We start from the raw sequence: 16,052 nt of genomic DNA, 5'->3' as shown, positions 1-16,052 counted from the left end.
GTATCAATATTAGTTATAATTTCAGCATAGCAGTGATTAAAAATCCCTTATTGACATTATCATTAGACATTTATAAAAATTAAAAAAAAAGAACAATAGTGTCGTAGTTGCTTACACTCGCATTGTAACTCATAAACTTGACAACACACTGTGTCCAATGTTTTCACAAAGATAAAATAATGTTTTGGTTCGTTTAATAGTTAAAACAAATGTACATTATTGCAATCAGTTGATAAAACATTGTCCTTTCTATTTATAAAAGCTTTTTTTTTTTTTAAATCTACTACTCTGCTAGCATGTCAGCAGACTGGGGTAGATCCTGCTGAAATCCTATGTATTGAATGAATACAGAATCGTTTTGAATCGGAAAAATATCGTTCTTGAAAATTTAAAAAAAAAAAATCGATTTATAATCGAATCGCGACCCAAAGAATCGATATTGAATAGAATCGTGGGACACCCAAAGATTTGCAGCCCTAGTCCCTAGTGTGTGAATGTTGTCTGTGTTGGCCCAGCCATAAGGTGGTGACTTGTCTAGAGTGTACACCACCTTCCACTCGAATGCAGCTAAGATAGCCTCCAGCATCCCCACGACTCCAAAAGGGACAAGTGGTAGAAAATGGATGGAAGTTAGTGACTATATTGTTATAAAAAAAGAGTTTATAACATACACTTACGATCTTACGCATATAGAAAAATAAATTTTCAAACATGCAGATGGGATCTATGACCTAAGCTACCGTATTTTTCGGACTATAAGTCGCAATTTTTTTTTAATAGTTTGGCCAGGGGTGCGACTTATACTCAGGAGCGATGTGTGTGTGAAATTATTAACACATTACCGTAAAATATCAAATAATATTTAGTTAATTCACGTAAGAGACTAGACGTAAAAGATTTCATGAGATTTAGTGATTAGGAGTGACAGATTGTTTGGTAAACGTATAGCATGTTCCATATGTTATAGTTATTTGAATGACTCTTACCATAATATGTTACGTTAACATAGCAGGCACCTTCTCAGTTGGTTATTTATGCCTCATATAACGTACGCTTATTCAGCCTGTTGTTCACTATTCTTTATTTATTCTAAATAGCCTTTCAAATTTCTATTATTGGTGTTGGGTTTTATCAAATAAATTTCCCCCCAAAAAATGAGACTTATATATGTTTTTTTCCTTCTTTATTATGCATTTTTGGCAGGTGCGACTTATACTCCGGAGCGACTTATCCTCCGAAAAACACGGTACATTTTAATCCTTTAAATCACAGTTTTTACTTGGGAATAGACAAAAATGGACTTAAAATTGTAGCTGGTAGAGCAATGACTGAGCCCAAAAAATTGTGTCTACATTGACAAGAGTTTGCATGAATAAGAATCAGGGAAAAAAAACGTTGAATGGTGTTTATTGTAAAGATCATTAACAGACATGGATGATATCATACAAATCAAAGTGCTTTTCCCCAGGACATGTGCTCGTTTCCACTGAAATATGATGGAACAATTATATTGACTCGAGTGCCAGTCTCACCTGATTTGAAGAGGAAGGTCGATGCTGCAAAAACTCAACGTTGGTTGCCACCTAAAGCAAGTTTTTGAACAGCGCCTTTAAAAGCATCCCTCAGGCTCACATTTGTACAACACTGGCAGGGCAGCAAAGTGGCACCGCAGTTTCAAGATGATGTAAAAAGAGAGTGCCTGCCAGTGTTATCTGAAGAGGAAAACTTGGGGAGAGGGATTCAATTAGTCCTCTATGGAGCGGACGTATCGCTCATATGCTGCCTCGTCCATCAGAGAGTCCAGCTCAGAAGGCTTGGCAATGGTCATCTTCATTAACCAACCTGTGTTGAAAAGGATCCATCAAGTCGTTAGATCAAGCCGATCACTTTTGACTGCTGATGTGACAAAGTGCTCCCACAAAAGAATGTAGGAAAAAGTAGACTTTGAAAGGCTGAGTACGATTTAAAGCATTAGCTTGAGAGTTGGTAATGGTAAAATATTAATCATGGTGGAATGTGTGTTAATACTCCAAATCAATTAACATTTACTAATGTTATGTTCAAATCATCCTTAATATTTAGGGATGTCAAAGTGCTCAGCATTGTTTTACATGGACAACCCATTTTATTAGGTACATCTACAAAACAATACATTTAGACTCGATACAAGACTTGTATCAAAAGGTCTAAGCTTGGATTTTGCTCATCATAATAAAATGTGTTTTAAAGAGGACCTAAGAACAATTTAGTCTTTTCTGACTAACCAAAGATGTTACAATGTTAGATACTTGCGTTAAACGACGTCTAAGCGTCAAATTGTTGGCGTGAGTTTGCAGGGTTCTGCAGTCTGGCTATGTTGTGACGTCAGAACCAGGTGGATGTATTTATTGAAAGCATTAAGTCAATCCCTCAGATTTAGGCTATGAGGAAACAAAAACAGTAAGATGAGTTATTTCAGGGTATCTGCAGGTTTCAGCAACTCAAATTTAAGACTTTTTAAGACCTTTTTAATGCCACCTTGAATGAAATTTAAGACCGAAAAAAATAATAAAAAAATCTATAAATATAAGCGATGGTTGGGGATCCGACTGTACTACAACCTCTTTGACAATCAGTCAAGAGTACTTTTTGTATGTTTATTAATAAACAAACTGATAAGCACCACTCTGCCAAACAGCTTATCAAAAATCTTGAGGGATCCAAAAACTTTGACATCCAAAACAAACAAACCAACACCAACACCAGTAAAAACATAATAACCGAGGTGAGAGTAAAAATAAATTACATTTCATTAACACAGACCGAGACCTGTTGACTTGGTCGAAGAGCAGGTTTTGGATGTGAGGTGCTAATCCGTGTCTCGTAATATATGCTGTTTTATCCTTTCCGCAGGAAAATGTATTAGCAACCTGAGAATCAGGAAATATCACACGAAAAAGATCGGCAATCCCGTCATTTGAGGTGTAGGATTGATGTTTCACCACAGTGTGCAAGATCCTTAACACCTCGGATTTTATTGTTGCTGTCCCGCCAAAGATTAGTGTCAGGTCAGTGCTGCTAGCGGCAGTTGTTGCTATCTGGGGGGGCGTTGGCGCTGGACCCACGCAGAACTGAGAGATTCCAGGTGTTTGTTTTTGGCTCTCTGCCGCGGTTTTATGCTTACCGCACTGCATGTGCGATTCGACCGCTCTAATTCCCATGGTGCCAAGTTTGAAATCCCTCTTACAAAGTATGCACTTGGCCTCCTCGGGATTGCCAACAGGCTTAAGCCAGATTTTAAATCGGCTGTCCTCCAGCCAACGCTCGCAAAACTTGCATTTCCCCATGCTGACTGAACGGCGGGACGCGAGAAAGAAAGGAAGGAGTCTGCGCGCGACCCGACTATGCGCGCGACTGACACTGAAATCACACACTTTAACTCAAAGACGTGCCGTAACTTTTACTCAAAGACGTGCCACAAAAAAAAAAAATGGCCCGACAATTTAAGACCATTGAGTACTGAATTTAAGACCATCTTAGGAATTTCTAATAAATGTTATACTTTTTAAGGCCTTAATTTTAGATACATGAATTTAAGACTTTTTAAGACTTTTTAAGGATCCGCGGATACCCTGTATTTTAATCTAATGCGAGCCAGCGTGTGCAAGCATAACACCATTTTACATGCAGCACTCCTTGAATCGTGTACAGGTGTGTGTATAATGTGATCGGGCGAATCTTTGTCTATGAAGTTTGTTTCTGACCATGCCTGGAAAAACAAATAATGTTGAGGTCGACATCAAGATATATATGCACATAGTGTACAATTTAAAAAGATAAGTTGATTTGCAATCTTGGAATGCTACCAGAAACAAACATCTTGCAGACAGTCACAAAAAATGGGTTATAAAAGTGAGTGTGGAGCAAGTTTTATGCAAAATTGACACTAAATCAGATCTAATACATTATCTACACCAGTGGTTCTCAACCTTTTTTCAGTGATGTACCCCCTGTGAACATTTTTTAATTCAAGTACCCCCTAATCAGAGCAAAGCATTTCTGGTTGAAAAAAAGAGATAAAAAAGTAAAATACAGCACTATGTCATCAGTTTCTGATTTAATAAATTGTATAACGGTGCAAAATATTGCTCATTTGTAGTGGTCTTTCTTGAACTATTTGGGAAAAAAAGATGTAAGTTCATAAACTGCGAAAAGAAATGCAACAATGCAATATTCAGTGTGGACAGCTAGATTTTTTGTGGACATGTTCCATAAATATTGATGTTAAAGATGTCTTTTTTTGTGAATAAATGCTTAGAATGAAGTTCATGAATCCAGATGGATCTCTATTACAATCCCCAAAGAGGGCCCTTTAAGTTGATTACTTCTATGTGTAGAAATCTTTATTTATAATTGAATCACTTGTTTATTTTTCAACAAGTTTTAGTTATTTTTATATCTTGTTTTCCAAATAGTTCAAGAAAGACCACTACGAATGAGCAATATTTTGCACTGTTATACAATTTAATAAATCAGAAACTGATGACAAAGTGCTGTGTTTTACTTCTTTATCTCTTTTTTTCAACCAAAAATGCTTTGCTCTGATCATGGGGTACTTGAATTAAAAAATGCTCACAGGGGTACATCACTGAAAAAAGGTTGAGAACCACTGCTCTTAAGTATATATGCAATTTCTACAGCGTGGTCTCTTGAGAGGATATGTAAAGCATTAATAGTCAATAGTTAGGTCATCTATGGCAGTGGTTCTCAACCTTTTTTCAGTGATGTACCCCTGTGAGCATTTTTTAATATATATATATATATATATATATATATATATATTTTTTTTTTCATCATTATTACGTGTGCCATAGACCGTTTAAAAATCATGAATGGATAATTTGCTTTAATAAAATGTGTTTTAAACACTTTTTTTTTAACAGCTCAACAGAAAAAGGACAAGATTAAATATATATATACACACACACTCACACACACACTTATTTACACGTGTGTGTGTATATATATATATATATATATATATATATATACACATGCAATATATATATACACACACACACAATATATATAGTATACACACTCAAATACATATACACTTATTTACACGTGTGTGTGCATGTATGTATGTATTGTATGCATGCATAATATATGTATATTATACACACGCACACGCACGCACGCACGCGCACACACACACACACACACACACACACACACACACACACACACACACACAATGCAAGTTAGAGGGTTTATGGAGACCGTTCAGTCAACTTTATATTTATACTTTAAGGCACAACATCTTATTTTATCTTATGTCAGAAAATGTGTGCAACGTGTACCCTTTTTATTTTTAATAACATAATTTATAAGAGATTTTATTTTATTCATATTTGTACGGGTTATTGGGGATTAAAGCGATCCGCACCAGCGTGTATCACCCACAAACTGACGGGCTGGTGGAACGGTTTAATAAAACGCTAAAAACCATGATCCGTAAGTTCACGCACGAGGACAAACCTAATTGGGATAAATGGCTGGATCCCTAATGTTTGCAATGCAGGAGGCACCCCAGACCTCTCCCGGTTTTGCACCATTCGAGTTGTTATACGGTAGGAGACCGGGCGGCATACTGGACCTAATTAAAGAAAGCTGGGAGGAAGGTCCAAGCCGCAGTAAAAATGAAATTCAGTATGTTTTAGACATGCGAGCAAAACTCCACAAGGTGGGGCACCTGTCACGCGTAAATTTGCTCCATGCACAGCAACGGCAGCAGCGCACGTACAACAAGGGAACCCAGCTTAGAAAATTTGTACGCCTCTGCCTTGGCCCGAGCGCCGAACTTCGTAATCCACATCATTAACTTGCCGTGTGACCACAAAAGGTCCTTGCCACTTCGCTAGTAATTTTGAGCTGGAAGTTGGAAGTAGTAAAAGTACTTTTTCCCCCGGTAAAAATGTTCTACTTCCTCCGGTTGCGGGAGGGGAGAGGAGGAAAACGTCCACAATATTAAGTTTACGTTTGGTGATGAATGTCCAGTTTACCATGGGTGATGCCTTCCGCCCGATTGTAGCTGAGATAGGCGCCAGCGCCCCCCGTGACCCCGAAAGGGAATAAGCGGTAGAAAATGGATGGATGGATGGATGCTGTGAAAATAAATAATTGGAATTCTGTCAAGTTATTTAGCGTTATGTCTTATTCTGGATATGCAAACAATACCAAGGTAGGCAATAATTAACAACCATAAACTCAATGTGTGATCTGTATTGGTTATTACTTCAGTTTATGAACATGTTGTAGAAAAAAACCTCTGAGTATGTCTGCATAATCGCAAATATATGTAAAAGAACATTATTGAGTTTTGTTCTGTTGAGACAATGTTTATTTACAGTCTAAAAGTACCATGTGTTCTTTCACTCGCTATTTTTAGTTTTATGCAACTATATATACAAAATCTAAAAATTGCAAATAGGATCGCAACAGCAATTTAAGAGAAAAACCACAACTAGGTTTTTTCTCAAAATTGTGCACCACCAATTTAGATAAGATTGGTTTTACATGACTACAAAAAAACATATTTAACATTTTGCAGGTATCAAAGGGAAGGTCTTCCCACATTTTGTAAAAATGTAAATATTTGTAATGCAGCAATGTGTGCTTACCATCTTTGTAGCAGGATTTGTTGACCAGGCCCGGTTTGTCGGCCAGCAGTGAGTTGACTTCTACCACCTCTCCAGTCAGGGGAGAAAACAGCTCACTGGCAGCCTTGACACTTTCCAGAGCTCCAAATTCATCTGAAATAGCAAACAAACACTCATTTAAATTAAAAGTAGACATTAGGGCTGCACGATTAATATACATCAAATCCACATCAAGCTTTTGATTAGTGCAACTAAATTACCACAAGAGACTGAGGGCTTTTTTTTCCACTTCCGTCAGACATTTGAGGGACAAAAAATGTGGGAAAAAAATGTGCCTTGGCTCAAAAAAGGTTGAAAAACACTGAGCTAGACTAACGTTACCTAAGCATGGTCAGTGGCTAACATTACCTTTTTGTATCGGTCAATGTTTATTTATATAGCCCTAAATCACAAGTGTCTCAAAGGGCTGCACAAACCACGAGTCTGATGTTAACATTATCTTGTAGCCTACACCACTCCAGACTAAGCAGGTCTAATAAATACAAATGAATGCAGCATTTTCCCTGCATTCATTTTTCTTAGGTGGCCCACTTAAAAGGAGCCGTAACGGTCATTATTTATTTATTAAATTTTTTTCTTAAAAAAATATAAGTGAAGGCTTCCAAAAGTGAGTTTTTGTTAAACCAAGTATTGTGTATTTGTTTCATTATACAAGTGTTTTTCAACCTTTTTTCAGTAAGTCTTGCTCCATAGTAAGTCTTTGCTGTCGTCCAGCATTCTGTTTGTTTACTTTGTAGCCAGTTCAGTTTAAGTTTCGCTCTGCATAGCCTTCCCTAAGCTCCAATGCCTTTCCTAGGGGCACTCACCTTTTTATTTATTTTTGGTTTAAGCATTAGACACATTTTTACCTGCACACTGCCTCCTGCTGTTTCCAACATCTACGAAGCAATTGGCTACCTGCTGCCACCTACTGATATGGAAGACTATTACACGGTTACTCTGCCGAGCTCTAGACCAGTGTTTTTCAACCTTTTTTGAGCGAAGGCACATTTTTTTCATTGAAAAAAACGCGGAGGCACACCACCAGCAGAAATCATTAAAAACTGAAACTCAGCACCCGATAGACAATAAAAAGTTGTTGTCGCAATTGTTGGATATGACTTTAAAGCATAACCAAGCATGCATCACTATACTGTAGCTCTTGTCTCAATATAAGTGTGCTGTCACCACCTGTCACATCACACCCTGACTTATTTTGACCTTTGTGCTGTTTTCCTGTGTGTAGTGTTTTAATTCTTGTCTTGCGCTCCTATTTTGGTGGCTTTTTCTCTTTTATTGTATTTTCCTGTAGCAGTTTCATGTCTTTCTTGACCGCTATTCCCCACACCTGCTTTGTTTTAGAAATTAAGAATATTTCAGTTGTTTTTATCCTTCTTTGTGTGGACATTGTCGATTGCCATTTCATGTTCACATGTACATTGTGGACAGTCTCTGCTCCAAAAAAAGTATTTGCTGTCGTCCAGCATTCTGTTTTTGTTTACTTTGTGGCTAGTACGGATTTAGTTTCGTTCTGCATAGCCTTCCCTAACCTTTAATGCCTTTTCTTAGGGGCACTCACCTTTTGTTTACTTTTAGTTTAAGCATTAGACACATTTTTTTACCTGCACCCTGCCTCCCACTGTTTCCGACATCTACAAAGCAATTGCCACCTACTGATATGGAAGAGTATAACGTGGTAAGTCTGCCAAGCTCCAGACAGCACAAACACTCAACAACGGCACATTATTTGCAGATTATAATTAGTGGTTTTCAGAAAACATTTTTAACTCCTATAGGTGAAACTAGCCCAGGGGTCACCAACGCGGTGCCCGCGGGCACAAAGTAGCCCGTAAGGACCAGATGAGTAGCCCGCTGGCCTGTTCTAAAAAAATCGCTCAAATATTAGCACTTACCAGTGAGCTGCCTCTATTTTTTAAATGTTATTTATTTAATTGCAAGCTGGTTTCGCTTTGCTCGACATTTTTAATTCTAAGAGAGACAAAACTCAAATAGAATTTGAAAATCCAAGAAAATATTTTACAGATTTGGTCTTCACTTGTTCAAATAAATGCATTTTTTTTTTTTACTTTGCTTCTTATAACTTTCAGAAAAACAATTTTAGAGAAAAAATACAACCTTAAAAATGATTTTAGGATTTTTAAACACATATACCTTTTAAATTCCTTCCTCTTCTTTCCTGACAATTTAAATCAATGTTCAAGTAAATTTATTTTTTTAATTGTAAATAATAATAAATACATTTTAATTTAATTTTTCATTTTAGCTTCTGTTTTTTCGACGAAGAATATTTGTGAAATAGTTCTTCAAACTTATTTTGATTAAAATTCAAAAAAATTATTCTGACAAATCTAGAAAATCTGTAGAATCAAATTTAAATTTTATTTCAAAGTCTTTTGAATTTCTTTTAAAATGTTTGCACTGGAAAATCTAGAAGAAATAATAATGATTTGTCTTCGTTAGAAATATAGCTTGGTCCAACTTGTTTTATATTCTTACAAAATGCAGATTGGATTTTAACCTATTTAAAACATGTCATCAAAATTGTAAAATTAATCTTAATCAGGAAAAATTACTAATAAATGTTCCATAAATTCTTTTTTAAATTGTTTTCAAAAATATTTGAATTAGCTAGTTTTTCTCTTCTTTTTTTCAGTTGAATTTTAAATTTTTAAAGAGTTGAAATTGAAGATAAACTATGTTTCAAAATTTAATTTTCATTTTTTTCCTGGTTTCTCGTCTTTTAAACCATTCAATTAAGTGTTTTTTTTCATCCTTTATTCTGTACAAAAAACCTTCTGTTAAAGGAAAAAAAATGTAATGACAGACAGAAATACCCATTTATATAGATATATAAATATATAGATATATATCTATATATATATTAAAGGTAAATCAAGCAAATTGGCTATTTCTGACAATTTATTTAAGTGTGTATCAAACTGGTAGCCCTTCGCATTAATCAGTACCCAAGAAGTAGCTCTTGCTTTCAAAAAGGTTGGTGACCCCTGAACCAGCCTAACCCTAACCAGGGATGGGAATGAAGATTTACAAAATCAGATGAACATTTTTTAATCCTAAAACACTGCTTTGCGGAAGGCCGCACATAGTGCACTCGCCTGCTCGAGGGGTCTGGGGGCATGCCCCCCCCAGAAAAATTTTGAAATCTATGTTAGCTTAAGATGCATTTCTTGTTATTTTGAGTCAAAAATCTAACAATATTCTCCTGACCAAAATTTCACATTATTAGCAAATATTTTCATAAAAATGTATCATGTGATGAAATGTATGTATACAAGTTTACACATATATCAAATTCTTGCACACTTTTGGATTATAGACAAAAATAGGCCTACAAATGTGTAATAGAGTGATCTATGGTTGTCTGTTGCCATCTCCTGGTCAATGTTGGCCATAGTGTACTGGGGTAGTTTTTGGTTGGCCAACGTTTTACGTGGTTGTGCACTTGACGCAAGTGAGTGTGTCTGTTCTTAAGCGACAGTAAAGAGAGACGTAACGTCATCACCTCGCCTGGTTTTTGACTAAATATATTACAAAATGGATTAACCAGAATTCAAAATATAAAAATTTTGAAATACATAAGATGGTGTATTGTACCGCTGAATGGACTCGACTATCGTAGAATGGTGCGAGAGGAGCCGAGTCGGAGGTGGGAGAATTCGATAGTTGATTTGAGGCTGCATTTGTGACGATGTTTGACTTGAAGGCAGATCCCAGTGAAAAATTACTTCTCCGTAAACTCACTTTACTTAGATGCCTTGCCGATTTCGCGTGGTCAAAGAGTGCCACTTTTACCCAAGATCCATAGTTCACAATGTCCTTGCAAAATAAGCACTGAGCACATCTCGGTTCATCGCACTTTGCAATGAAATCGCTGATCAGTTTGTCTACTTCTACGATATTGTTGTTAATCTTTACCTTCAGTTTGATAGATATATCGAGCCATGCCCAGTTCCACTTGTTTCTCACGCCTTTATCGATATCTTTAGCTAATGAAGCATTCCTATCTTGAATAAGCTTAACCATGTCTGAAACTGTTTTGTCAATAAAGAAATGTGTTAATTGAGAGCTTGTGTTTTCTTTCCAGATTAGTCGCCGATAAACAAAACCAATATAAACAGAATGAGTTCAGAAACGCTCACTATAGTTGAGGATCAGGGACTAGATCAGGGGTCACCAACCTTTTTGAAACCAAGAGCTACTTCTTGGGTACTGATTAATGCAAAGGGCTACCAGTTTGATACAAACTTAAATAAATTGCCAGAAATAGCCAATTTGCTCAATTTACCTTTAATAAATAAATCTATATGTATATAGAAAAAAATGGGTATTTCTGTCCGTCATTCCGTTGTAAATTTTTTTTTCTTTTACGGAAGGTTTTTTGTAGAGAATAAATGATGAAAATAACACTTAATTGAATGGTTTAAAAGAGGAGAAAACAGGAAAAAATCAAAATGTAATTTTGAAACATAATTTATCTTCAATTTTGACTTTTTAAAATTCAAAATTCAACCGAAAAAAAGAAGAGAAAAACTAGCTAATTCGAATATTTTTGAAAAAATTAAAAACAATTTTTATGGAACATCATTAGTAATTTTTCCTGATTAAGATTAATTTTAGAATTTTGATGACATGTTTTAAATAGGTTAAAATCCAATCTGCACTTTGTTAGAATATATAACAAATCGGACCAAGCTATATTTCTAACAAAGACAAATCATTATTTCTTCTAGATTTTCCAGAACAAAAATGTTAAAAGAAACTCGAAAGACTTTGAAATAAGATTTAAATTTGGTTCTTCAGATTTTCTAGATTTGCAAGAATATTTTTTTTGAATTTTAATCATAAGTTTGAAGAAATATTTCACAAATATTTTTCGTCGAAAAAACAGATGCTAAAATGAAGAATTAAATTAAAATCTATCTATTATTCTTTACAATACAAAAAAAATACTTGAACATTGATTTAAATTGTCAGAAAAGAAGAGGAAGGAATTTAATGGGTAAAAAGGTATATGCCGTTTAAAAATCCTAAAATCATTTTTATGGTTGTATTTTTTCTCTAAAAGTGTCTTTCTGAAAGGTATAAGAAGCACAGTAAAAAAATAAATGAAGTGAAGACTAAGTCTTTAAAATATTTGCTTGGATTTTCAAATTCTATCTGAGTTTTGACACATTTACTTCCGGGGTCACGTTTCCTCTTACGTCATCCCATAGCTTGAGTTTGTAAATAGTTTTTTTTCATTTTTTCATAATATAGCGTTAACAAAACGTCTGTATTTTTATAATATAGCGTTAACAAAACATCTGTATTAATCATGACCCCGGAAGTAAATGGGGGGGGCAGGTTTTTGTAGAGGGAAGAAATTTGGCGTGACAGCACCGCGTTGGTGACCCCTGGACTTGATATTGTCGGCAAAAAACGCGTGCAGACGCCTATAACGGGCAATGTCATTGGTTGATGTCGTCAGCTGATTGTAGAGCTAGCCAATCTGGTGCCTTCACACATTGGCACTATATTATAAATGACCCTGGTCGGCGCCAAAATCGGCGGAATTCCGCGGAAAATTGTCATCCATCCATCATCTTCCGCTTATCCGAGGTCGGGTCGCGGGGGCAGCAGCCTAAACAGGGAAGCCCAGACTTCCCTCTCCCCAGCCACTTTGTCTAGCTCAGGGGTTGGGAACCTTTTTGGCTGAGAGAGCCATACAAGCCAAATATTTTGACTTTGAGTTTATTTCGAACATGCAAGCATACAACATGATACATCACAATTTCCAGTTTCTCTTTTCAACATGTTCGAAAAGGAGTAGGAAGAAGCAGAGCTTATTTATTCCTACCCCTTTTCTTTACATAACCGTTGCTAAAACTTTTGTTCACTTCCTGTTCTCGATGTATTCACAATGTATACTCCATAAGTCATAAGTAATCACAATACAAATAAATGAATAAATAAATAATTGGTGAAGTAAATTTTATTCCGTACGATGAGATAAGTCAGATTATTTTGAGAATGAATGGGTGAGTAAAATCAGAATGTTTACCATGGTTCTTAATTTTTGTACTTTGTAAACACTTCCAGTTTGAAGAGTTTCTTGAAGTGGATCATATTAGTACATTGTTTGATTGCTTTGCTTAATCCATTCCATAATTTAATTCCACATACTGATATACTGAAGGTCTTAAGTGTTGTACGTACATACAAATGTTTTAAATTACATTTTTCTCTAAGATTATATTTCTCTTCTTTTGTTGAGAAGAATTGTTGTATATTCTTGGGAAGCAGGTTATAGTTTGCTTTGTGTATAATTTTAGCTGTTTGCAAATTCACTATGTGGTGGAATTTCAGTATCTTTGATTCAATAATTAAAGAGTTTGTATGTTCTCTATACCCAACATTATGTATTATTCTAACTGATCTTTTTTGTAACACTGTTAGTGAATGAAGTGTTCTTTTGTAATTATTTCCCCATATTTCTACAAAGTAACTCAAAATTTTTTAAAAAGTATTTGCGTGAGAGCCATATAATATATTTGTTTAACACTGAATACAACTAAATGCATGCATTTTTAAGTAAGACCAACATTTAGAGTATAAAAAGTCTCTTATTCTTTTTAATAACATTGTTATTCTGAAGCTAACCAACAATAAGTAAAAATCATTCTTACCGTTAATGCGACTTCTTGAACAGGTGCGGTAGGAACCGGATGGATGGATTAAAATGCATGAGAATGTTTTATATTTTGAACGTTATTTTTGACATTGTGATTACCAGCGGAATTATTCATTACGTACCGTATTAAGCAATGTCAGCTAAGATTGATCTGAGAGCCAGATGCAGTCATCAAAAGACCCACATCTGGCTCTAGAGCAGGGGCGCTCACACTTTTTCTGCAGGTGAGCTACTTTTCAATTGACCAAGTCGAGGAGATCTACCTCATTCCTATTTATAATTTATATTTATTTATTTATGAAAGAGACATTTTTGTTAACAAGTTAATGGTGTTAAATGATAATACAAGCATGTTTAACACACATAGATTCCTTTCTTTCCTGAAGACAAGAATATAAGTTGGTGTATTTGATTCTGATGACTTGCATTGATTGGAATTAGACAGTGGTGCTGATAACGTCCGCATTTTCAAATGGAGGAAAAAAAATGTCCTCCTTTCTGTCCAATACCACATGAAAGTGGTTGGATTTGGCATCTCATTTGCCCAACTTGCATACTCGTTTTTAAACACTTTGTTATGAGAGTAGCATATGTGTGTGGCCCTTTAATGTCTGGCAGCAGGTGAGTGACGTCAGTGAGTGTGCGGGTGGGCAAGCAAGTGAGAAAGCGGTTGCTGAGGGCGGGGAGAAATACATTGGCATCAAACTCCGTAGCTTGCTAGCTCGTGCACGCTAGCTTTCTGAGACTCTTATTTTGTTAGCACAGGCAGGATGAAACAGGTCTTTTATGGTGAAGACAGGAACTGTGCAGTCGGTCTTTAGAGTTTTGACAGTAGGTACGGAGTCTCTAGAAATAAAATGTGTTTCTATGCGTCCGCCCTGTTAGTGATTTTTTTCTTAAATATGAGCTCGCAGCAACCAGCGTCATCTCACAAGATCCTCGGGTGCCGAGAATGTCAAACAACTGACGAAAGTGAAGTCTTGGTATGATTGATGATTGCTCATTTTTATGTATATTTTTTAATGCCTGGATTGAGATCGACTGACACACCCTCCGAGATCGACCAGTCGATCGCGATCGACGTAATGCCCACCCCTCCTCTAGAGCCATAGGTTCCCTACCCCTGGTCTAGCTCTTCCCGGGGGATCCCGAGGCGTTCCCAGGGCAGCCGGGAGACATAGTCTTCCCGACGTGTCCGGGGTCTTCCCCGTGGCCTTCTACCGGTTGGACGTGCCCTAAACACCTCCCTAGGGAGGCGTTCGGGTGGCATCCTGACCAGATGCCCGAGCCACCTCATCTGGCTCCTCTCGATGTGGAGGAGCAGCGGCTTTACTTTGAGTTCCTCCCGGATGGCAGAGCTTCTCACCCTATCTCTAAGGGAGAGCCCCGCCACCCGGGGGAGGAAACTCATTTCGGCCGCTTGTACCCGTGATCTTATCCTTTCGGTCATGACCCAAAGCTCATGACCATAGGTGAGGATGGGAACGTAGATCGACCGGTAAATTGAGAGCTTTGTTTCCGGCTCAGCTCCTTCTTCACCACAATGGATCGATACAGCATCCGCATTACTGAAATTGCCATCCCTGCCTAACCCAGTTTTTAAGAATAGGTCTGCCAGGTCACCTTGCTGAGCCAGCTGCGTCCCCACCTCCGGTAATCCACAGTAGACCACATCTCCCAGAGCTTCCTGCGGGTCAACCAACACCAGGGGTCAAAGGTCACGTCGACCAACACAAGGCGGCGTTCGAGCGGGAAGAATGTACCTGCGCAAAGCTGCTGATTCCCACCGTGCCGACGCCATCATCCTCCACCCGGATCCACTCGTGCTTGTCTGTGAATTTAAGCGCTGAAACACAATAAAAGACATTGAAGTCACAAAAGCGGGAAGTTAAATGGCGCGTCCTTCACGAGCTAGCGGCTAACATGTGACCAGAAGCTAGCGGGGGAAAAATAAAAAATAAAAAAACAGGAACACCTGCTAAGGACGGGTTCGACGAGGAAACGCTTCTCTGAATGTAAGGTGTGGGGCATAGTCGCGGCAGCGGCCGTGTTAGAGAAGGAATGGCGCTGGAAAAGTTAGAAGACAAGCAGCGGAGTAATCTACAGGCAGACATATTTCTTCTTCGTTTGTCGCCGGGAGTGATGACGCAACATGCACACGCTGTTATCAGCGCCCTCTGCTGGTCTGGAGGAACTGGCAATTACAACACCTTTTTTTTCCTACACGTTTTACTTGAATTAAAGGCTTACTGAAATGAGATTTTCTTATTTAAACGGGAATAGCAGGTCCATTCTATGTGTCATACTTGATAATTTCGCGATATTGCCATATTTTTGCTGAAAGGATTTAGCAGAGAACGTCGACGATAAAGTTCGCAAGTTTTGGTCGCTAATAAAAAAGCCTTGCCTGTACCGGAAGTATGTGCGCATGACGTCACGGGTTGCAGGGCTCTGTCACGCCATATTTCTTCTCCCTACAAAAAAACCTTTCCCCCCCCATTTATTTCCGGGGTCATGATTAATACAGACGTTTTGTTAACGCTATATTATAAAAATATAACGCAATATTATAAAAATACAGATGTTTTGTTAACGCTATATTATTAAAAAAATTAAAAAACAATTTACAAACGCAAGCTATGGGATGACATAAGAGGAAA

At 37.1% G+C, this 16,052-nt stretch overlaps 1 protein-coding gene across 2 annotated transcripts; it reads right to left on the bottom strand.

The window, feature by feature from the left end:
• Positions 1–1,391: 1,391 nt before the first annotated feature.
• On the bottom strand, positions 1,392–15,548 carry LOC133562955 (glycine cleavage system H protein, mitochondrial-like). Of its 2 annotated transcripts, XM_061916806.1 has the most exons (6): positions 15,368–15,548; positions 15,156–15,238; positions 15,016–15,079; positions 6,663–6,794; positions 6,045–6,146; positions 1,392–1,842 (listed from the first exon to the last, which is right to left on the bottom strand). In XM_061916806.1, the coding sequence occupies exons 1-6, from the start codon at positions 15,504–15,506 to the stop codon at positions 1,745–1,747; spliced, it is 618 nt and encodes a 205-aa protein (XP_061772790.1). In that variant the 5' UTR covers positions 15,507–15,548; the 3' UTR covers positions 1,392–1,744. The 2 variants fall into 2 exon arrangements, with proteins under 2 accessions (XP_061772790.1, XP_061772791.1); XM_061916807.1 differs by lacking the exon at positions 6,045–6,146 and having other exon boundaries at positions 15,368–15,547.
• Between the last annotated feature and the right edge of the window lie 504 nt (positions 15,549–16,052).

The sequence above is a fragment of the Nerophis ophidion genome, linkage group LG12 (assembly GCF_033978795.1).
Source record: "Nerophis ophidion isolate RoL-2023_Sa linkage group LG12, RoL_Noph_v1.0, whole genome shotgun sequence".
In the NCBI taxonomy this organism is placed as follows: Eukaryota; Metazoa; Chordata; class Actinopteri; order Syngnathiformes; family Syngnathidae; genus Nerophis; species Nerophis ophidion.
Note: the sequence above shows the minus strand (reverse complement) of the source record. Positions and strands in the feature narration are given on the sequence as shown.